Source organism: Girardinichthys multiradiatus, chromosome 1 (assembly GCF_021462225.1).
Source record: "Girardinichthys multiradiatus isolate DD_20200921_A chromosome 1, DD_fGirMul_XY1, whole genome shotgun sequence".
NCBI lineage: Eukaryota > Metazoa > Chordata > Actinopteri > Cyprinodontiformes > Goodeidae > Girardinichthys > Girardinichthys multiradiatus.
This window is the reverse complement of record NC_061794.1, coordinates 40,534,151-40,558,687: the sequence shown is the minus strand read 5'-3', so window position 1 is coordinate 40,558,687 and position 24,537 is coordinate 40,534,151. Positions and strand designations below refer to the sequence as shown.

Below are 24,537 nucleotides of genomic sequence, written 5' to 3'. Positions count from 1 at the left end.
CATAAAGAATTCCCAAATAAGGGGGCGGGGTGAGTTCAGAAAGCAATGTCTTATTGTGTGGGATGTTTTTCCTTTTTTGTATTTTAAACCATTGTTTTTTATGTAACCAAAAGCCAACAAGAGACAAGTGCTGCAAATTAGGTTAGGCTATAATTGTTGAAATGTTTAGTGTCTGTTGATACCAAACACCTGTCCCTTTTTAAATGAACTAATAAATGAAATGAAATGACAGCACCAACTTTATAAAAACATTCTGTAGATTTTAAAAGACAGTGGAATAAGGCATCAGTTTAACTAATTTAGTTTGGAGATGATAAACATTTAGGTTTTTCATCACATTATATTTGCATACATACAGTATACAGTAGTGACTTTTAATTAAATAAAAAGTACAGCATATGCAATTACTTTTAATTTTAGTCGACAAATGAAAAAGAGACTTTGGTTTATATGGCAGGGATTACCTTTGTGCTCAGTAGCTAATCATCTCTTTTACTCTCCTCTTTTCTTCCACGCAATCTGTGTAATGCAAACAGCTCTGGTCTTTGAAAATACAAAGCTATTTGCTGTGACTGTTTTATACATAAATCTATATAAATATAGGAGTGCTTTTCCCGAGAGGCATCCATAGTTGTTTATTTAATTGTGGGCAAACTGCAGCAACATAGTTAAACACTATTTGCTTTTCAAGCCTGTGTCAGCAGATCTTCCCTTATCTCAGAATTCTAAGAACATGGAAACTCTGGTTTGCATACATTTAGCACCAACAAATAGCTTCAAAAACCTGTCAATCAATGTACATATGAACAAAAAATACAATTTTCCAATGCAAACTCAAAAAAGAATTCAATGACCCTTAACTTAGCTGAGCCTAAGCAAACTTATCTTAACCTACCGAACTGTTCTGGCACTGTACGCTGGAGCTGTTGAAGCGGAGGGCAGTGACTCGATGGCTAACCCCCTGGATGTGAAGGACACATTCATAGCCTCGTTGGCCAGACTGGGGCTGTGGCAGGTTCTTGGCCTTTAGGGTGATTGGCTTCACCTCTCCTGCTGGGATCAGAATCTCCTCAGAGGGCACCAGCTGGGGACAGTCCTGGAGGGGGCAGAGAGCGGGTGAGTGTCAGCAAAACAAAAAGAGGAAATTGCATTTTGGTGTGAAGGTCACCAGCAAGGAGAGTGAGAAATTACATGTGGGTGTCATGAATAAGAAGAAATAAAACAACAAAGAGTGGAGAAAAAGTGGAGTGTCATTTTTTGTTTATAGAAGCAGCACTACAATCAAACCTCTAAGTGTGTGCAAAGCCAGAAACTAACAAATACACACGGGCATGTTTCAAACCGCTTCTACCTCACATGACTGACATGGTCAGAGTGACATTGTTAAGACTTGTTAAGCTCAGTCGCTCTGGGGATAATGGACTGTTAATTGCTGTTGCAGGGAACAAGAGCTCTGAATGAGAGGTGGCATTTTGAAAAATAGAGGAGCTCGAATGACTGTCTTTCTGAAGACATGCCCAGAGGCTGACAGAGAACTGCAACACAGAGAACGATGAATGCAGAAGGAAACTGAGACAAACCCTGTGTGTGGAGAAGACACAGAAAAAGAAAATTTATCTTATTTGCGTGCCAGTTTCCCACCAACCTCTGAGGTGTTGACTCGTCCCTCCTGGAAGGAGCAGCTGGAGGGGTCATGGGTACACAAGTTGCGGTATTTGCACCAGTGGCAGCGGAAGGCACTGTTCACACATGACAGACACCTGGGTGAACACAAAAAACACACACACAAGCACACAATTGGTGAGCAGTTCACAGTCAAGAAGGGACAGAGAGTTTGCCAAAGTGGGGGAAGTGCAACAAAGGAAATGAGTTCATGTCCCAAGTGGGCACATGCTGTTGTTGTGCCCTTGTCGCTGGCACAGTACCCGATCACTGCAGGACCCAGCTCTGCCTGCATATATTTAGTGCTGCCATACATTTATTCTGCATGTCAGGTTTAATATTAGTTATCATAAACACAATCAGAGAGGGAGGAGCTGAGATGGAGGGCAAAACTTTAAGAAATGAGGACAAATAAAACAATGGCTCAGCTTAATTGTACAATTAACATTAGCCCTTCATTGTTGGACTGGTTATGTTGAAGCATTTGCATGCGAGTATTTGTGAATGCATAGTATGTACGTCTGCTTGGATTATATGGAAGGACAAACGTGACAGAATTTTAACAAATAAAGAAGGAATAAAAGAAATATTTAAAAAAAACTTAAACGAAATAGGAAATACATACACCAAATAAACCTCGAAACCCCATTTCAAGTTTCAAGTCCCAACCTTGGGACCTTTGCTGCTTGTGTTCCCCCTCGTAGTTAAAACATTCTAGTTAAAATCTTCTAGAATTAATTTAGTATTAATAAATTTATTTCATAACTCTTACTATGGCTTGAGAAATACATAGACTAGACCCAATAAGCTGGACAGCAGTTGAATTGTAAAACGATCATCTCTTGAAAGGTTGAAATAATTACAGCTGAAAGCCATTCAGTAGTATATATTATACAGCACTTTTGACCCTCAATATAATCACTATATGATACATACTGTACAGCTAGAGGTCATAGCACTGTTTAGATCCTTTGCTAAAGTTGAATTAGAACACATACCCTTCTTGGCAAGTTCTTTATTTACATACTTAATATAAAAGAGCTATTAAAAATACAGAAGTCAATCTGTAATAAATCTTTGGAATTAATGCATTAAAGGCTGCATTTAGAAGCCCAGATCCATGTTTGGCTACTGGGTTTATAAGGTTGCTCAGAGCATTGTGACTGTAAATAAAATATTCGTTATAGAAATCCAGTTCAGTGAGCGTGCGGGAACGTAATAAATGTTAAGCAACACTTATTATTACTGATTTTCAACAATACACAGAGGGAGGAGGATGTTAAGAAGAGACAATATGTATAAGAATTGAACAGAGCAAAGACAAATTCTAGCAAGGCTTTTAAATTAAGAACACAACTGCAGGCGGAACACTAGTTATTGTCTAAGCACATAAAGTAAACCTGATTTAGCTGCAGTTGGTTACATTTAATATTTGTTTTCCACAGGGGGGTTTGTATTTGAGCATGCAGTATGCAGTGTAAACATTTATCAAATGAACCAATCAGAGTTGTTATCTTCTTATCTGCTTTTCCACAATGCAGAGTTTATTTCTTGGGGCCCTGCACTAAAGGTTATGAGGAAGCTACAGGAGCAAAGGCAAAGGTTTCACAGCTCTGACTCCACATTGACACAAAGAGAAATTTACAAGCCTAAACAGTCATGCCTTGTAATTCGCAATTTTATACTAAACTCTAGCTGATGGTAAGACATAAAACAATGTACATTCTGTGGGATCTCCCTCATTCTGATACTGAAACATAAAACAACTACTATTAGCAACTAAAAGTGCATATTTCTGCCGAGACACCATAGCAGAATTAGTCTATAAGGTAAAACAGATTAAGCAGGTGACGTTTCTAGAACTATAAAATTAGCAAGTAACTTAAGTTAGTTTCCTGTGGGTTAATGGGTAGTTTCAGTTACTTGCAACTGAAATTGGGCTTAATTGTGCCATATTTGGTTGTTTTTTGTTTTAGTCCTAGCTGTTATGTGATATTTCTGGCTGGATAAACAATTAGCAAAAAACTTGTTATATATCAGTTAGGAATGTACTAATCCAATCCAAAGTATCAGATTTCGGTCAGCATGTTTAAATGGCAGGTATTGGAGTCACAAAATAAACCAACCGTCACCTTTACACAACTTATTTATCTGTGCACAGGTTACTAAGCTGTATTATAGCAATGCAAATTATTTTATTGAACTAATTAATTCGTCACCCTCCTTGAACCGCCACCTTAACGTGGTAGAGGGGTTTGAGTGCTCGAATGATCCTAGTGGCTATGTTGTATGGGTCTTAAATGCCCCTGGTAGGGTCTCCCATGGCAAACAGGCTCTAGGTGACGGGTCAGACAAAGAGCAGTTCAAGACACCTTCATGAGCATCACACAATCAAGGCACGTGATGTGACCCAGTACGGTGGAGCCGGGGTCCCACCCTGGAGGCAGGCCTGGGGTCGGGACTTGCTGGAGAGCGCCTGGTGGCTGGGTTGCTCCTCGCAGGACCTAGCCGGGCCAAGCCCGAATGACAGACACAAGGCCATCCCCCAGTGGGCCCTCCACCTGCAGGGGAAACCATGAGGGACCGGTGGAAAGAAGATTGGGCAGCGGACAAAGGTCGAGACCTTGGCGGTCTGAACTCTGATGCTTAGGCTGGCTCTAGGGATGTGGAATGTCACCTCGCTGGGGGGGAAGGAGCCTGAGCGTGTGCGGGAGGTTGAGAGATATCGAATAGAAATAGTCGGGCTCTGGAACCCATCTCCTCGAGAGGAGCTGGACTGGCCCACAGGGAAAAGTGGCTGGGTGGGTTTGCTTGTTGCCCCCCAACTTAGCCGTGTCGTGTTGGGGTTTACCCCAGTGGATGAGAGGGTCGCATCTCTGCGCCTTCGGGTTGGGAACAGGTCTCTGACTGTTTTTCGGCCTACGGGCCAAGTGGTAGGGCGGAGTACCCGGCCTTCTTGGCGATCATGTTGGGGGTGCTGCATAGTGCCCCTTCTGGGGACTCCGTTATTCTGCTGGGGGACTTCAACGCCCACGTGGGAAAGGACAGTGACACCTGGGGATGCGTGATCGGGAGGAACGGCCTCCCTGATCTGAATCTGAGTGGTGTTTCGTTGTTGGACTTCTATGCTCGTCACGGATTGTCCATAATGAACACCATCTTCAAGCATATAGGTGTTCATCAGTGCATTTGACACCAGGACACCCTAGGCAGGAGGTCGATGATCGACTTTGTTGTCGTGTCGTCAGACTTTTGGCCGCATGTTTTGGACACTCGGGTGAAGAGAGGGGCTGAGCTGTCCAATGATTGCCACCTGGTGGTGAGTTGGACCTGCTGGAAGAGGAGAAAGCCGGACAGACTTGGCAGGCACAAGCGCATAGTGAGGGTCTGCATGGAATGTCTGGCAGAGCCCTCGGCCAGGGATGTATTCAACTCCCACCTCCGGGAGAGCTTTGACCAGATCTGGAAAAAGATGGCCTCCGTAGGGTGGCCGGGCACTCCCTTAGAGATAGGGTGAGGAGCTCGGCCATCCGGGAGGGGCTCGGAGTAGAGCCGCTGCTCCTCCACATCGAGAGGAGCCAGTTGAGGTGGCTCGGGCATCTATACCGGATGCCTCCTGGACGCCTTCCTCGGGAGGTGTTCCAGGCACGTCCCACCAGGAGGAGCCCCAGGGGACGGCCCACGACACGTTGGAGGAACTATGTCTCTCAGCTGCCCCGGGAACGCCTTGGGCTCCCCCCGGAGGAGCTGGAGGAGGTGTCTGGGGAGAGGAACGTCTGGGTGTATTGAGTCTGCTGCCCCCGCGACCCGGTGCCAGATGAAGCGGAAGACGATGACTACGAGTACGAGTAATTAATTTGAGTTTGAACTACAAGTATTATTTGTCCATTACATTTAAGGATACACTGTAATGGCAGCTGCACCTTTAATTTTATCCTATTCCTTTTTTATTTGGGTCTATTCTCATTTTTTCACACAGTAAGAAAATGACAAAAATAAACCTTCCTGTTTATTTGTGTCATGTGACCTGTCAAGCCCTCTTTGCTACCCAGACAAAAGTCTATGTTAGAGAGAGCTGTGTAGAGCTAAGCTGAACCACTAGCCATAAAAGTTTAGGACGGTTAAAGCAGTAATCAATTTGAACAAGCTGGAGAACAAATTTCTTCATTTTAGTCTCTTTGTTTTAGTTTTGCCTGCACACGACTAACTTGGAACGCATTGAAAATGGCAACAAGTCATGCTAAAACAGAGAGTAAACATGCTAGGATTAGCCCAGCACCATACCAAACCACTCCTCATGAAAACATGGTGGTCCTCAGCAGCAAGATGGAAGTTTATTGAAGACTGTGGCAGTATCTGTCAATTAGGGGTGTATTGAGATCTTGACACATTAAAACAGCACAATATTTCTTGTCAAAGTGAAGTCTGTCTTGTGTAGTTCCATCCTTTTGTTAGCATGACATCATCAGTTAAAATAAGTCAAAGCTACTATTGTGACCTTTAAAGAAGAATTCTTTTGGGCAATCGGTAGAAAGAATAGACAGTCAGAGAGTAACAAACATGGTATGAACCGTTTGAACAACCAAACTAGCTAACCAAGAGTTGTTAGAGATGTTAATGCTGCTTTATTAAGCAACAATAACATCTTTATAGCTAACAGCTATAAAAATGCATAGCTAACAGCTAATAGTTAACAGCTAATGTAATAGTTAACACCTTTATATTAATTTAAAGCCTGTTTCACAAGTTTGAAGTGTATTTGATCACTTCTAGTTAAAAATCTAAAAATCTTAGAGTGATCAAACCTGAACTGAATAGTTCATTATTACAGAGTGGTTAATTAAGTTTTCCGAAAATTTCATTCTATTTGTGAAAACACAAAAAGGAAGCGTTTTCAATGCTTTTTTGCCATTAGAACCACCAAACAATGAGCCGAGCATAAAAACTGCAGTTTATACATTGCTCAAACATTGATTCGAACATTCTACACTGATTACAAATTCTTTAAATTGTAATAAGAGAAACCTGTACACCATTTGCAAAAAAATTAATTCTTAGTTTTCACCCAAAATACGGTTAAAATGAAATCTTGTTTTACTGTCTCAGACTTGATACCATGCATAATCTTGTTTTGTGACCTGCATGTATCTTTACACCCCTAGTGTCAAGTCATATGTTTTTTCAAGAAACATTATAAGTTATTTAACCTTCTTAACACAGTGCTGGAACGGATTATTAAGTCTGTTATACTGAAATGCTGGCTGGAACAAAACACAGACTGCAGTATCCTGAACATTGTTGGTGGATGTATTTGGGACACAGAAAACTAGTGTAGACCATCTAAAACTGATGAAATGTGGAATGTTATTTCACTTCAGCCAAAAGGTAATGACTTTTGAGTATGGCGGTGGTGGGTGTTGGTATCCTGACTGCAACTTTCTTTTAATTTAAAGGACATTTTGATTTTGATTTGTAATTACATTTGAAATAAATGAACTGATTTAATAATTATGAACCAATCAAATAAAATCAGAAATTATCTACAAGCATTAACATGCCCGCATTCATTTAAAAAACATTAATTACATTAACATGTAAGCAGTCTGGAATGATCTGTACTTTTTATCATTGTTTCCTACATGTACTAACATATAAAGATAAAATAAATGTTATGTTTGAATGTTGCTATAGCAAAGACACCTATTTTTAATTGATTGTTATTGCATTTACCACACTATGCATTGAACTAAGCTGTTCAACAAGCACGTTTTACTGTCAGTTTGCTTTCACTCTCACCGACAAGGTTGAGTTAGGCACAGTTACTTTTTGTTAAATATTCATTGTTGCAAAATCATGGGAGATACATCTGGCAAGCAGGCAAAGCTGGATGAATAACATGTTTTCACCTTCAGGCAAACTGGGAGCCAAATATGTGTGGAAAAGGGACGAAAATGGGGAGCAGGACTTGGCATCAAGGCATGGAAAGACAAGTTTGTGCCCTTTTCAAGTGTATGCATCTGTCTTTGAGCTTTAGAGTGTGTGTGACTGTGTGTATGAGTGTGTGTCATTCCTGGTTAACCCTGCTGATGTTAGAGAGCTGGTAACTCCATTCTGTGCCACCTCATTAGGGTTTTTGGGCAACAGGAGAAGAAATAGAGGAAGAGAGGGACTCAGAGTAACACTGCCCACTGGCTAAAACATTTTGTTTTAATGTTAAGGGGCTAGTCAAAGGATAATATGACATGCTATCATTCCTGCAGCACTGCTCCACCAGCCTTACTCTGCTGTCTCATCTTTCTATTTCACCGAGTCAGTGAGACCTTTGGATCTTTTACAAACAGAGTCTGCCTCAGTGGAATAAAGCAAACAATTGCAAAGGCAGCACAGACACTGAGATCTCCGTACCAGGGATTCAATGCAACATCAATCAATCAGGGAACAGACACAGCCTTAAAATGGGCGCAGAATTCTCTTCCAAATACACATTACACCGAAAGCTGTGGGTATTGCACATCAGCACATTTAAGAAAGAAAGCTTCATTAGCACAACAATGCAGAAACCATGGAGCACAGGGAGCATCAAGAGATCATACTACATTAGTTTTACTGAGGTTATTTTTAGAGGATTACAGGGCGAGGTAAGGACCAAACTGAAACTCGAACTGAGCATTGATTTACTGCTTTTCAGTGGCAAATTTTAGGGCACTGTTTTTGAAAAGGGAATGAGATAGAGGGTAATACTCACAGCTGGTGAACACTACAATTATAAAACTTGATCTCAGTGCTGATGATCATCTGGCCAGTCTCCTTAGAGTTAAGTCGCAGCTCAACACCTGACCAGTCTGTAAGAGAGCAGACAACATTTCCAAAAATTATAGTCAATTTAAGATTCCAAGATATGTACATTTGCAACATTAAATAAATAAAAAAAATTTAAAATTATCCGTTGCAGACTTCATTATATCAAAGACTTAGTATTCACATATACACTACTCAAAAAAATAAAGGGAACACTTAAACAACACAATCCAAGTAAATCAAACTTCTGTGAAATCAAACTGTCCACTTAGGAAGCAACACTGATTGATAATCAATTTCACATGTTGTTGTACAAATGGAATAGACAACAAGGGGGAAATCTTTGGCGATTAGCAAGACACACTCAACAAAGGAGTGCTTCTGCAGGTGGGGACCACAGACCACTTCTCAGTACTGATGCTTTCTGGCTGATGTTTTGGTCACTTTTGAATGTTGGTGGTGCTTTCACACTTATGGTAGCATGAGACGGACTCTACAACCCACACAAGTGGCTCAGGTAGTGCAGCTCATACAGGATGGCACATCAATGCGAGTTGTGGCAAGAAGGATTGCTGTGTGTGTCAGCGTAGTGTCCAGAGCCTGGAGGCGCTACCAGGAGACAGGCCAGTACACCAGGAGACGTGGAGGAGGCCGTAGGAGGGCAACAACCCAGCAGCAGGACCACTACCTCCGCCTTTGTGCAAGGAGGAACAGGAGGAGCACTACCAGAGCCCTGCAAGATGACCTCCAAGATGATATATATATGTATATATATATATATATATATATATATACATATATGTATATATATATATATATATGTATATATATATATATATATATATATATATATATATATATATACATGCATCAATAAAAAAGTGAATGAACACATATGCAATTATGTAACAAAGCAAAAATTGTAAAATAACTTTAAATATGTTATATTTGAGAATCCTTAAAGTAGCCGCCCTTTGCTCAAATGGCTGAAATATTAACCTCTGGTTGTCTCTCAACGAACGTCTGGAAAGTTCTTTCAAGACTTTTTGGAAAACCATTTCAGGTTACCACCTCATGAAGCTCATCGAGATAATGCCAAGAGATCAAAGATGTCATCAAAGCAAAGAGTAGCTATTTTGTAAAAATCTAAAATAGAAACATGTTTAGTTCTTTTTTATTTTATTTTTTACACTTTTTGTTTACCACATAATTCCATGTGTGGAATTCCCAGGTTTGTTGCCTCTGGTGAGAATCTACAATTTAAATAGTCATGAAAATAAGATCGTGTGCCTCATGGGCATACCATTTGAGTTACTAAACTTTATTTTTATCAATAAAGAGACAACGTATTTGTTTACAATCCACAATTTGAGCTTCATCTTTATTGTTATGGCAAGAATTAAAAGTTTTTCTAATATTAGCTTTGAACAAAATATTTTTATTTATTTATTTGTTTTTCCATTATGAACATAATTTTTCATTGCTCTAATAGCTCGCAGTCATTATTATAGGCTTTATAATTATGTGGATGCTTGTATGGGCCTGCATTTCAGATGACATTCATTGTTTGGGGAGGCTTCAGTAACCCTCAGTGCTCTGTTCTTTCTACAGCACCTGTTGGGAATCAGGACTTGTTTCACAAAAGTCTAAACAGCAGCCTTATGGCACAAGTCTGCACTACACACTGCTCTCTAATGACTTGACAAGATATGAAGGTCTTCTTCATATGAAATGTCCTATCTGAGCTTTTTCTTTAGTAGAAAAGAGGGCCAGTTATTTTCTTTAATGAGTGCAGTGTCCTCACAGTTTTTCAATGACCTCTCTGTCAACCCTCCTTTAGAGAATCTCACTCTAATTTCAGCTCTTTCCTTTATTAAGCACTCCTCTGCTCCGTTTTGGTTTTATTTCCTGTTCCTCTACTCTCGTCATATTTCCCCTCAGGTCATTGCCGCTGCACAATCAGTGTTGTCATGCAGCATCTGGAAAGACTCGCTAAAGGGACAGAAGATGGAGCGCGTCCCCATGGAAATGGTTGGAGTGGGGAAAATGGAGGCGTAAACAGTCGAATGGATAGCTGGTTGGATGATGGTGGGACGACTGGCTGACATTTACCTGAGAGAGAACACTTATATTAGAGCCTGATGCAGCGTCTCCACTGGGACCTCGGGGCAAACAGGGCTGTCATTTACTCAAAGGAGAGGGGGGAGCGGGATCACCAAACCACCTCTAACACACAGTGATTTCCACAATCTGATTATGATCTATTATTCAGTGTGTTTACATTTTCACACTGTAGCTCTCTTGTCTTGAAAATCTGAATTTTACTGTCGAATAACAGGTTTTAATATTCGTACTGTATATTTCTCCCTCCTATAACTTGTTGGAGCTCCTGGAATAAATTTATTTTATATGTTAATGATGTTCTTGGAATACCTAAAAAAACCCAGGAGACTCCTATGCTAAGAACAGAAGTTATAGTTATATCTTGTTCAAAGCCAAAAAGCTTTCCTTTTCATTTCATACTTAATGATAATTCATTCTACATTACAACAGTTTTGACAAAGTGTTGTAATGTTTTGTTTCTCTGTCATTGCCTTTAACTGTACTGTGACCGAAACTTGTCGTTAGTCTATCCACGTTAGTTAAATAAGATGGTACTCATTTAAACACCTGCAGGCAAACCACAGGGTCGAGGGTCTGTTTCTTGCATACTTCATAATCCACGGTTGCTTGTTAGATTAAGAAGCCCCAAGTTCAGGCTAAAGTTCTGGATCCCTACATATTTATCTGTTTAGTGTGCAGATGGACAATCAATGCACAGCTAAATAAATGACAAGGATGGAAATGATAACAACTTGAGAGAAGAGTGATATTTACTACATTAATCAAATCAGAGCACATTTTTGCTTGCCCAATCTGCCCCAAAGCGCTGAAAGGTTTAAATTGATTATTACTAAAGCCAAATTGTGGAACAGTGGTGGGATGTTCTTGATCTGTAGGGGAACCTAACAAGAATGAACAAAACTAGAGAACGCTCCACTGTGCACAGCTAAGATGTTTGAAGGATATTGTTAGGAACAGAACAACATCCATACTGGCACCCAATTTGTCCAAACTGCCGTCCAGGCAGCCATCTTTGAGAAGAACTGGAAAAAAAAACGTTTGACTCATACTGAACTAACAGCAGTAATGATCAGTTTTAGTTTTTATAAGGAAATAGTTTTTCATCCTACAGCACAGGGACTCTTCCCTGAGCCCTAAGGCTTTGATATTTATAATATGTACTGACAGTTGAAGAAATTTTCTAATTTCCAATAGACTGGACAGGACTCCAGGATATTGGCAGTATTAGCAGGGTATTTTAATTTAGATTAAATATCCCTGCTGTTGGTGATGTTATTATTATTACCAATAACATAAGTGCAAATAGCATAGTCAACATGGAGGGAGATTATTTATTTTGAGCAATAAATAAGTAATTAAATAAATAATGTTTTTATATCCACCTTGGTCAGTCGGTATGAGCGGGACATCCTTCGCAGCAGGAGACACACAGAGTATCTGGTTGCCGTTTACTTGCCCCTCAATCTCTGTTAAGTTGCCAAAGGAGCAGGTGATGCCAACAGAGAGGTCTGGGACATCGCTCACCTTCACCAGTAGCTGCACATGGGACAGAGAAAAAGCTCATTACTTGGTAAACAATCTGCATACAGCATTTTGAACACTGATTGACACTGTTGCAAAGATTTTCATACATAAATAAAATACATATTTGTCAATAAATATTAAAAGAATACAGAAACAATGTTCTTTCACAAATCCAGCTAAGGTTAAGGTGATATGATAGGTCAGAGGACAAGAAGGTCTGGGTAGAAATGCTGAAGAAACGTAGCAGCTTGAGAGCAACAGTGTAAGCTTCTAAAAGAAGGATGAAAAACACAGTGCTGCTGGCAAAGCTGCCAATCTACTTTGCCAAATATTGTTTCTGGGCTGGAATAAACCAGAGAAAATAAAACTGATGTGTTTAGATCCTACATCTTCATTTCCCTGCAGAAGACACTATTTCAGAGGTTTACACTGATATTAAGAAATGCATAAAGAAAACTAAAGAAAAAAAAGACAAACGTGTGGCTGTAAATTAATTTTATGTATTTCTTTTTCTTGTAAACCCCTTGAGTTTATGAGTTGAAAGAGAAAAAAGAAATAAAGCATGAGAATATTATTTTAGGTACATATAAAATAAAGCTTGCACAGTACAGACCAAAAGTTTGGACACACCTTCTCATTCAAAGAGTTTTCTTTATTTTCATGACTATGAATAATGTAGCTTCACACTGAAGGCATCAAAACTATGAATTAACACATGTGGAATTATATACTGAACAAAAAAGTGTGAAACAACTGAAAATATGTCTTATATTCTAGGTTCTTCAAAGTAGCCACCTTTTGCTTTGATTACTGCTCCGCACATTCTTGGCATTCTGTTGATGAGCTTCAAGAGGTGGTCACCTGAAATGGTTTTCCAACAATCTTGAAGGAGTTCCCAGAGATGCTTAACACTTGTTGGCCCTTTTACCTTCACTCTGCGGTCCAGCTCAACCCAAACCATCTCGATTGGGTTCAGGTCCGGTGACTGTGGAGGCCAGGTCATCTGGCGCAGCACCCCATCACTCTCCTTCTTGATCAAATAGCCCTTACACAGCCTGGAGGTGTGTTTGGGGTCATTGTCCTGTTGAAAAATAAATGATGGTCCAACTAAACGCAAACCGGATGGAATAGCATGCCGCTGCAAGATGCTGTGGTAGCTATGCTGGTTCAGTATGCCTTCAATTTTGAATAAATTCCCAACAGTGTCACCAGCAAAGCACCCCCACACCATCACACCTCCTCCTCCATGCTTCACGGTGTGAACCAGGCATGGAGAGTCCATCCGTTCACCTCTTCTGTGCCGCACAAAGACACGGTGGTTGGAACCAAAGATCTCAAACTTGGACTCATCAGACCAAAGCACAGATTTCCACTGGTCTAATGTCCATTCCTTGTATTCTTTAGCCCAAACAAATCTCTTCTGCTTGTTGCCTGTCCTCAGCAGTGGTTTCCTAGCAGCTATTTTACCATGAAGGCCTGATTCACAAAGTCTCCTCTTAACAGTTGTTCTAGATATGTGTCTGCTGCTAGAACTCTGTGTGGCATTGACCTGTTCACTAATCTGAGCTGCTGTTAACCTGCGATTTCTGAGGCTGGTGACTCTGATGAACTTATCGTCCGCAGCAGAGGTGACTCTTGGTTTTCCTTTCCTGGGGCGGTCCTCATGTGAGCCAGTTTCTTTGTAGCACTTGATGGTTTTTGCGACTGCACTTGGGGACACTTTCAAAGTTTTCCCAATTGTTCAGACTGACTGACCTTCATTTCTTAAAGTAATGATGACCACTCGTTTTTCTTTACTTAGCTGCTTTTTTCTTGCCATAATACAAATTCTAACAGTCTATTCAGTAGGACTATCCACCTCCTGCACAACACAACTGATGGTCCCAACCCCATTTATAGGGCTTGGAATCCCACTTATTAAACCTGACAGGGCACACCTGTGAAGTGAAAACCATTTCAGGTGACTACCTCTTGAAGCTCATCAACAGAATACCAAGAATGTGCGGAGCAGTAATCAAAGCAAAAGGTGGCTACTTTGAAGAACCTAGAATATAAGACATATTTTCAGTTGTTTCAGACTTTTTTGTTCAGTATATAATTCCACATGTGTTAATTCATAGTTTTGATGCCTTCAGTGTGAAGCTACAATATTCATAGTCATGAAAATAAAGACAACTCTTTGAATGAGAAGGTGTGTCCAAACTTTTGGTCTGTACTGTATATGCACATACATGTATTTGAAGTCCTCCTCTGGAGAGCAGTGACACTGAGGCTGGACTTTTCAGCAGTAATTTCTATAAATAAATGCATTCAGCAGAGGGTGTGTGATCTGGCTCTCTAGCCAAGAGAGGCAGTGTGAATAATTATCACCATAGCATTTCATGGCCTCATTTTATTAAGTGTTATTTTTGGGCCATAGCTCTTGAAGTTTTCCATTGTTTTATCTGCGTCTTACTAAACACCGCGGGGTTGGTGGGATGGGTGAGGCAGCTGAGCAGCTTAACTGCAGGTCTTCTCATAAAAACTGCCTTGGCAGTGGATGGCACTGCCCCTCTCGTTAACTGCCTTACTTCGATGCCCATTAAGAGGAGGGATGATTTCTCTTTTTCTGCTGAGGACCTCTCATCTTCCCCCTGTTTTATTTTGTCAGTGTTTGTGTTGTTTCGCTGTGAGGTGACAGAGAGATCCTTGATTACAGCAGTCACAGCAATCAATGTCTTTTGTTCAATTTCAGATTTCCCAGCAACCTCTTACATTAATCAGCTCTCATCATTGTCATGTACATAGACAAATATGCAGATAAACACACAAAAAAATCGCTTATGCACACATTTACACACAAAGTAACAGAAAATAAGCATGTCTCAGAGTGTTAGGCTATTGCTCTTTTTTGTTCTCATGCCTTCCCTGATGATACTGTTGGTGGGTGTTTTTGCAGCTTGGCAGCAACTGACATAATTGGTGGCAGATTTTTAACTAACATAATTTGATTTCTTTTCTCCCCACTGCTTCTGTGTCTATCCTGATACCCATATGAGGAGTTTGTGTCGTCATGGAGATGGCTGTTTGCCCCCCCCAGAATTTGTGAATTTGCTCTGATTGGTTAGGTGAGATGATATTGCAACAGGTGTGGCTGACAGGTTGGCCAGTAGGGTAATGTCAGCTGTGTTTAATTAAGAAGACACGAACAATAGATGATGTAATGTTTATTTTTAGCTGTTGTGAAGTATGGGCCTTGGAACCTGAGCAATGAAGTTGCTTTCAAAGGCATCGACACAGCTATAGCTTAAACTTAAGCTTACACTCACAGGTCACTTTATTAGGTATGCCTTACCAGTACCAAGTTAGACCCCATCCCATGTTGCTTTTAGAACTACCTAAAGTCGCTGTGGCATAGACTCAGTAAAGGGTTGGAAACATTCTTGACATTTTGCTCTATACTGACATGATAACATCACACAACTGCTGCAGATGCCTAATGCTAATTTCCCTGTTCCACCCCTCAGCAAAGGTCATATGCTAGGTTGATACCTAGTGACTGTGGGGGCCACTGCAGTACAAGGAATTAGCATGTTAGGTGGCATGTTGAAAAATCAAGATGATTAAGATGATTTGAGTTTTGTGTTATGTTGCCTTATCCTACTGGAAGATGCCATCAGGAAATGTGGTTAAAGAGTGGTGGGCGTGGACAGCAAGAACACTCTTGAAGGGTGTGGTGTTTAAATTAGGCTCAAATGGTACAAAGGAGTCCAAAGTATACCATATAAATGTCTCCCACACCCTTCCATTATTTCCCCAAGGTGTAATCAGGACAGAAGGAAAATATAGTTCCTTCTAGCATCACCTGGGTATTGCCCAGGTTATTCTACCAGTGTGACATGCTCAGAAAACATCCAAAGGGAGGTGCCCATGAAGCATTCTGCTCAGACGCCCAAACCACCTTAAGTGACTCCTTTCGATGCGGAGAAGCAGTGGCTCTGATTATAGAGCTACTCACCCTATATCTAAGGATACTAAAGCAATTTACCTTATAAAGTTGCTGGTGAGTGTCTGTTGTCAATATGGAAAATGTCATATTGGTCAATCCATCTCCCACTCCAGTTTGCCATCACTTGCAAAAAGAAACCAAGATACTTGAACTCCTCTGCTTGGCGCATTGACTAAATCCTTGACTTGGAGGGTCCAATCAGTCCTTTTATTCTAGCCTTGCTTAGGGAAATATTTATAGATATGTGATTGTCATTAAATTTCTTGGGCAAGTCATTTCCTCCGATTTTTATTAAGCAAAATTGCAAAAGGAATACAGAAATGTATGTGTCTGTAAATATATTTTTTTGTTTTTTAAGAGCAATGATTCATCTTAATATTTCACATTTATGAATGTAACAAACATGAAAACAGCGGAACTGATTTAAAGCTCTTGAATTTAAATTGCATCTGCCATGCATTACCATTAAGGATAAAAAATACACAAGCTTTAGTTTAGTTTAGTAATAAAGTTATATTATTGGTAGTAAACTTTTAAACACAAGACAGGAGGCAACAACCTTTAATTTTTAATGTTTATTTTTTTTAACATGTCCTGTCGCAGTGTTTCAGGCATATCATATAGACCAGATCATTGCCTGTATGTGACAGGGCAGCTTTGCTCTACAAACTGGATATCTCAAGAGAGTACCCTAATTGCATAATTAACTTGAATAATTCCAGATTCAGTCCAGCATCAAAGTGATGTTATAGTAACCTGGATTTGTATGACCTTCAGCCATTCAACCAGCAGAAAGTATATTGTGACTGAGGTATCTCGGCAGTATAGTATTGTGGCAGGAGATGCGGGAAAATTAGCATGCTAGTTAATAAAAAGAGAATACAGCAAGAGGCTGCCATGTCCTGACTGAAATTGGCTATACTGCATTTGGCTAGATTTCTGAGTGCCTTGACTGTAAAATAAAGTTTGGCTTGTATTATTTCCGGTATTAGACATTTTTCATGTTGTAAGTCTATAGTTAAAATAGACAGATGGACAGACAGAGAGAAACTGATGACAAGAAAGTCTGCAGGAAAAGAAAAAAAACATCTATTCTATTAACTTTTGGGGCTGTACGGTGGCGCAGTTGGTAGCACTGTTTCCTTGCAGCAAGAAGGTCCTGGGTACGATTCCCGGCTGGGGGTCTTTCTACATGGAGTTTGCATGTTCTCCCCGTGCATACCGGGTATGCACGGGGAGAACATGGGTTACTCTGGCTTCCTCCCACAGTCCAAAGACATGCCTGTTAGGTTAATTGGTTAATCTAAATTGCCCTTAGGTGTATGACTGAGTGTGCATGGTTGTTTGTGTGCTGCCCTGCGATGGACTGGCGACCTGTCCAGGGTGTACCCCGCCTCTCGCCCATAGACTGCTGGAGATAGGCACCAGCTCCCCCGCGACCCACTATGGAATAAGTGGTAGAAAATGCCTGACTATTAACTTTCATCAGCTTCAGATGATAGTGAAGGAAACTGAACAGGATTTTTAGTCTTGATTTTAACTTGCACAGATTCTGATGACATAAAAGACCTCAAGAATAATAAATCTAAGCTACATAACTCCAACTACATAACTGTGATTATTTAACTGATTTACTTGAAACGTGTTCACACATAGCAATCTGTTACCAGTTTTCTTACCAATTTTCTGCTGTAACATTTCTTGGGTTTGTTCAGTAATACAGTTAGACTATGGGTTATGAAGTGCTAAGAGTAGGTCCATTTTGGAAGGCTCTGCTGGATAGTGTCTGAAGACCTAGAAGGGCTTGCCAAGGTGATAGCAAGCATCATAAGAGAACTTATCTTCTATCAGGTGGCCAGGGTAAGGGAGCCAGATGACAGAGATACCAAGGCTATATTAAAGTATTATTGAGCAAAGTGCCAAAATTACCAGTTTTACAGCAACTTGCAAGCTTGGATAAGAAGCGCTAAGACAATTTTAGAAATTTTAAGAATGAATGCAATGCAGCAACTCTTAGAAAAAAGCTTCCCAAGTCCACCGAAATTTTACATTTTCTAATATCCCAAAGCTACTGTAAGCAAATCAATCTTTATACAGTGAGCAGAAAATGACCCTTTGACAGTGTGGGTTTAAAAAGCCAAAGTTTGTATTATACTTCTTACTAAAGATGAAGAGTGTTCTCCACAACTTTTACTGGTGATCTCTGGCCGTTTTGACTCAATCCATGTAGAAATAATGTACTGTACTCTTCTGCACCCCGGCAACTTTCCCACCTACACACTCTCCCACGCAAACATGTCTTGGCACAAATATTGACTGCTCCAAAACAAATGAACATATGCATGCCTAAAACACCCACGTGTTGCTCTTTGTATCTGATGTTTATGCATCAGCCACAATCAGTACCAAGTAAACTGCTCGGTGGGTTGATTCAAACCTTTCTGCCTCTTTTACATTCACTGTTTCAGGTACATCTTTTTTGTGCACACTGTAGAGGAACATGTGAGTAAACTTACAGGCACACTAGTCTCTGACACTGCAATGCTGTCGGGATAGATGGTGGCCTTTACACACTGGTTGAGAGACGCAGCAAAACGATACGGCTCATCTGCACGCTCGCACCAATTCCTCTGGGAGCATCTGGATGGGAAAAAGGAACAGCAGTCAAAGAAAGATTAATAGTGGTTTACATGCTTGCTTTTGGCAGAAAAAAATGGAAACTTATGCAAAAATAATTTTCACATTACCAAAAATATTGAATCAAGGGGTTGAAAACAAATGCAGCACACGCGTTTTCAGATTTCTATTTGTAAAGAAGTTTAAAACTTTTTTTTTGTTTTCCCTCCACTTCACAATTATACTTTAAATTTTGTTGGTCTATCACATAAAATCCTAGTAAAATAAACTGAAGTTTATGGCTTGTAACATGACAAAATGTGACAAAATTTCAGCAGTAACAATAGCTCTGCATAGTTTTGCAATCCATAGAAATGTTATAATGCTCTTTGCAACAAGACCTGGTCCATCAATCACAGAATAACTTTGCAGACACAACTAGTGCAAATTTAAAGGTGCTTTCTCGTAAGAGATCCTAATGGCCAGACAGGGTATCAAGTAGCAAACGACACAGCTACATCCCTCATTAAAACTCTTCCTCCTTCTTCCCATTAAAACTGAGTGCTCCTTCCACACCGTTACACCAAAGGCTCTCAATCGTCAACCAACCCGGCAGTGTATGCGTTTGGCTAACTGGGTGACTGGTCACAGCAGCTTTAATTGGACTCTGATAGGTCAGTCGTTGTCGATGGTACTAATGTACTTCTGCAAGTGTGTGAGTGTGTGTGCGATGGCGTGTGTTAGGGCTCGTATCATGCTCCTTAGTCAAACAGCCTCACATAGACAAACTAAGCTACATCTTCATCCCAAGCCTCTGTGTGTAATTATGTTGTCAGGAGTTGAAGTAGACTCAGGCACAGCAAAGCTCACACATAAACGCACACACAAAGTCATGCACATGCATAAATACTCATGCAGAGTACTCCTTTGGATACATGTAGAGATGATTACTTGGTTTCTTCATTTCATTCTTATGTAATTGAATTTATTTGCCTTTAAACATGACTTCATTTAAAGTTCTCTCTCCTGTTCAGTGCACACGTTGACTACATCTCTGCGTACGTCTTTCACTTTTCTCTTGGTCTTTCACAAGTTAAAGTTAGTATACTTTTTCTTAAGTAAGGTGTTACTCTGCCTGCAACAAGGTGTTTTCTTTTTTTTTTACATCCACAGAAGCAGCAGAAAATGATACTTAATGCGCTTTCAGGTGTGGGCTGCGGCACAATGTTTTATGCATGTCTCCAAGGCTGTATGGGTACAGATGCAAAACCTGGCCTGTTATTAAGGCACAAAAGGCTCTGCATTGATTTTCCACAATGTGAGATTTTTTTTTTCTAAAAAAAAAATAATTTCAGTGGGGTGAAGTAAGATGAGAGCGGAGCGATAGGGGTGAGGCAGCGGGGGTGGGAGACGTGCAGGATAGCTGCTGTTGCCATGGTTTCTGCAGACGGTCATTATCTTTGTGTAGTTAGAAGCTGACCCCTTTGCCTCCCTCATTAGCTGAAGTGTGTGCCACAGCGTGTTGACGACAGTCCTGCCTTCCTCATATTCCCCCCGCTGACCCCCTCCACTCCACCAACCCCGGTACAATCTATTATCTTCCTGTCTGGGTCTGGACTGTCACTCAGTTTTCTCACTGATGCTCAGTGTTTCATCACTGCATTTCACACGTGTGCTCAAGCACACACTGTCACGTCTCCACACAGACAGTGCACCTACATCCACTTTACCCAGTCTGTTCCTTGTAATAAGCAGTAAATGTTTTTCTATCCCTGTAGTAAAAACTAGGGGCTTTTGACCTTGATGTTGTTCCATCAACGCACTGTCCATGGAACTGAAGTAGCTGCTTCCATGGAGATATGTACAGTGCTTTGTAAAAGTATTCGTGTCCCTTGAATGTTTTTCATGTTGGCAAACAACATGAGTTGTTAGGATTGCAGTTGTGCCATACTCTCATTAATTTTCACATTAAGAACTGAGCAGTGAGAAACCTGCTTTTAACTTCTCCTAAATCTTCATCACTCCCCTGTCTGCTGTGTTCTTGGTCTTCATGGTGTTTGTCCACCAATGTTCTCTGAAAAACCTCTGAGACCTAACTAGGACCAATAACTGGGACCAATTGCAATTAATGTACCATATTTTCCACACTATAAGGCGCACTTAAAAACCTTTAATTTTTTCAAAAAATGACAGTGAGCCTTGTAATCCGGAGCGCCTTATATATGGATCAATTGGTTAATTGGTTGATCCATACTGGTTGTACACGGCGCTCTGTCAAAATGTTTCAGTACGTAATGCTTGCAGCATTACGGCTACCGTAGTCAGGGGTGTCGCCGAAGTAATAGCGGTAAACACCTGTACTGTGCTTACTCCTAGTCCAACACCATTTGTGTGTGTATAACGTTTGAATGTACTGTTGCAGGAATTGCCTGAACTATATGTGATTAGAAGCTCAGTGTGTGGGGTGTATGTTTCGTGTGAGTGTATGGAAGATGTTGACATTACTCCTCCGGACAGAGGTGGCGCTGTGTGCTGCCGTAGCTGAGAATCAAGAGTGAAGGAGTGACATCGGTATTATTGTGTGTGTGCGGTGGGTAGAGACGGCGACCGGAGCAGCGGTGGATGAGTCTGTAAGCCCTGTGTTTTTACGTGCTGCAAAGTCATTAAAAAGAACCCCGAATCTCGTCAACAACTCAGTGTTTTGATGCTGTTTCTTCATGCTCAACTCAGCAACGTATGAGTGAGGGAGTTAACCCCGAGGAAACTAGTAACTTCAGCCCTGGAGAAAGCGTCTCCCCTGTGTCATCAGACTACGGTCAGGGGACAGAAACAGGAAAGGTTAACAGTACTAACGTTTGATTTAGTGCATCAAACTGTTTCTTTTATGTGTTTACTGAATCAGGGAAAAGTTCCCTTTCACGTTTTAACTAACGTTTGACTTCAACTTCAACTTCATAGACTCCAATGCATTCCTAACGTGCGGTTGGCTCTATTCAATAGAATTCTATGTAGAGGAGACCTTACCATGAGAGTGAATGGAGTTATCAGAACGCTGGTTTGTAGTGTATTAATAAAGTTTGACTGACTTATCTGACTGTTTTGTTGACATTCTCTTTAGCACAGCTCCATCTAGTGGATGCATAACGCAACCCCAGTCAAACGTTTGACTGCAGTAGCTTCTATTCTATGCGCCTTATAATCCGGTGCGCCCTATATATGAAAAAAGTTCTGAAATAGGCCATTCATTGAAGGTGTGCCTTATAATCCGGTGCGCCTTATAGTGCGGAAAATACGGTACTTGAATTTACAATATACAATTTTTTGCCTTGAGTGCCTTGAGACGATATGGGTTGTGAATTGGTGCTATATATAAAAATTAAAAAAAACAGATACAATTGAGAAAAGAAATAGAAGGAAGAAAAGACTTGAGGAAGAAATGAAAAAAAGTAAAGATCAAAGGAATGTGAGGAAGGGATAGGAAGAAGAAAGAGAGGAAGAAATATAAGCAATGAAGTAAGAAAGAAAGGTCAGAATCAAAAGGAAGAATGAACAAGAAAGAAGGAATGTAATGAAGGAAGGAATCAAGGGAAAAAAGGGACCAAAGGAACGTAGGCAAAGAGGACAGGGGTGAAAAGCAGGTAGAAATGATGAATACAGATAAAGACGGAATGAAGGAAAAATGAGTAAGAAAGAACGGATGGAACAAAGGAAGGCAAGTAGCATAATTAAAAACAGGATTTTAAAATAAAAACTTCAGCCTAACAAAGAGTAATAGTTAATCTAACACATGCAAGTCGCAGTCCTGAGTTCATGCCAGGAAAAAACAATAACCATAGCGCTGTGACTGTACCGTTCGCACAGATAATGTCACTACAGGACGTCGCCCACAACACAGACTGAGCACAACAAGGTCACAATCAATTCGCATCATCTCGAATTGCTTATTGTGAGTACTGTAGTGTAAACTGAGTCTTCTTATATATAGAGATACACTAAGCTCCTATTCGTCGTCTTCCGCTTATCCGGGACCGGGTCGCGGGGGAAGCAGACTCAGCAGAGACGCCCAGATGTCCCTCTCCCCAGACACCTCCTCCAGCTCCTCCGGGGGGAGCCCAAGGCGTTCCCAGGCCAGCCGAGAGACATAGTCCCTCCAGCGTGTCCTGGGCCATCCCCTGGGCCTCCTCCCGGTGGGACCTGCCTGGAACACCTCCCGCGGAAGGCGTCCAGGAGGCATCCGGTATAGATGCCCGAGCCACCTCAACTGGCTCCTCTCGATGTGGAAGAGCAGCGGCTCTACTCTGAGCTCCTCCTGGATGGCCGAGCTCCTCACCCCATCTCTAAGGGAGTGCCCGGCCACCCTACGGAGGAAGCTCATTTCAGCCGCGTGTATCCGGGATCTCGTTCTTTCGGTCATGACCCAAAGTTCATGGCCATAGGTGAGGGTAGGAACGTAGACTGACCAGTAAATTGAGAGCTTTTCTTTTCGGCTCAGCTCTCTCTTCACCACACGGTACCCCCATTACTGCGGCAGCCGCACCAATCTGTCTGTCAATCTCCCGCTCCATTTTTCCCCCACTCGTGAACAAGACCCCGAGATACTTAAACTCCTCCACTTGAGGCAGGAACTCCCCTCCAACCTGAAGAGGACAAGCCACCCTTTTCCCGTCGAGTACCATGGCCTCAGACTTGGAGGAGCTGATCTTCATCCCAGCCGCTTCACACTCGGCTGCGAACCGCCACAGCGCATGCTGTAGGTCTTGGCCAGAGGGGGCCAGCAGGACCACGTCATCTCCAAAAAGAAGTGACAAAATCCACTGGTCCCAAAACCAGACCCCCTCCGGCCCTTGGCTGCATTTAGAAATCCTGTCCATAAAAGTTATGAACAGGACCGGTGACAAAGGGCAGCCCTGCTGGAGTCCAACATGCACCGGGAACAGGTCTGACTTAGTGCCGGCAATGCGGACCAAACTCCTGTTTCGCTCGTACAGGGACCGGATGGCCCCTAATAAAGGGCCACTGATTCCATACTCCAGGAGCACCCCCCACAGGGCATCACGAGGGACACAGTTGAATGCCTTCTCCAGGTCCACAAAACACATGTGGACCAGTTGGGCAAACTCCCATGAACCCTTGAGCACCGTGTAGAGGGTATAGAGCTGGTCCAGTGTTCCACGGCCGGGACAAAAACCACACTGCTCCTTCTGAAGCCGAGGTTCGACTATCCGCCGGACTCTCCTCTCCAATACCCTGGCGTAGGCCTTACCAGGGAGGCTGAGGAGTGTGATCCCCCTGTAGTTGGAACACACCCTCCGGTCCCCCTTCTTATGAACACTAAGCTGTTCATTCATATACAATGTTTATGCAGGCCAGGAATCCCAGAGTCCTTTAAAGGTGAGGGTTCAAGAAAAAAGAAAAAAAAAAGAATAACCAAGAGTGCTGGTGCTTTTTGCTCTGCATCCCACCACTGGCTGTCTTGTGTAAGAAGAGACATGGAAAGGGCAAAGGAAAGAGAGTCAGCAGCATAGGAGTGGAAGCCTCCTAATAGAACAGCTGTGTGTAGCAGATCCAAATACACACTGGACATTTACAGTCTTTAACTGTGTTTTATGTCACCTAACCACATGTACTGTACACACTGCTGCAGAGTACCAGCTCTACGTGCGAGAAATCTATAGAAATATTGATGGAACTGCATGTTTGTGATCAATATCTCATTAGGCTCCATTGGTAAGATGGATGTGGCCTCCCTCTGTCTGCTAACTCGAGGCTTTAGCTGATGAGGTGGCCATTAGATACACAGCCCCACATTTACAATGGACCGAAGC

The 24,537-nt window shown here is 41.6% G+C and overlaps 1 protein-coding gene across 1 annotated transcript in view; it reads right to left on the bottom strand.

Moving 5' to 3' along the window:
* The window catches only part of plxna2 (plexin A2), a 277,277-nt gene that overhangs the window by 93,938 nt on the left and 158,802 nt on the right, over positions 1–24,537 (bottom strand). Inside the window, exons 6-10 of the mRNA XM_047362018.1 lie at positions 18,613–18,736; positions 11,967–12,120; positions 8,408–8,504; positions 1,646–1,760; positions 896–1,096 (exon numbers count right to left, since the gene is read on the bottom strand). Of these exons, the coding sequence (XP_047217974.1) occupies positions 896–1,096; positions 1,646–1,760; positions 8,408–8,504; positions 11,967–12,120; positions 18,613–18,736 (691 nt within the window). The remainder of the gene's footprint in view (positions 1–895; positions 1,097–1,645; positions 1,761–8,407; positions 8,505–11,966; positions 12,121–18,612; positions 18,737–24,537) is intronic.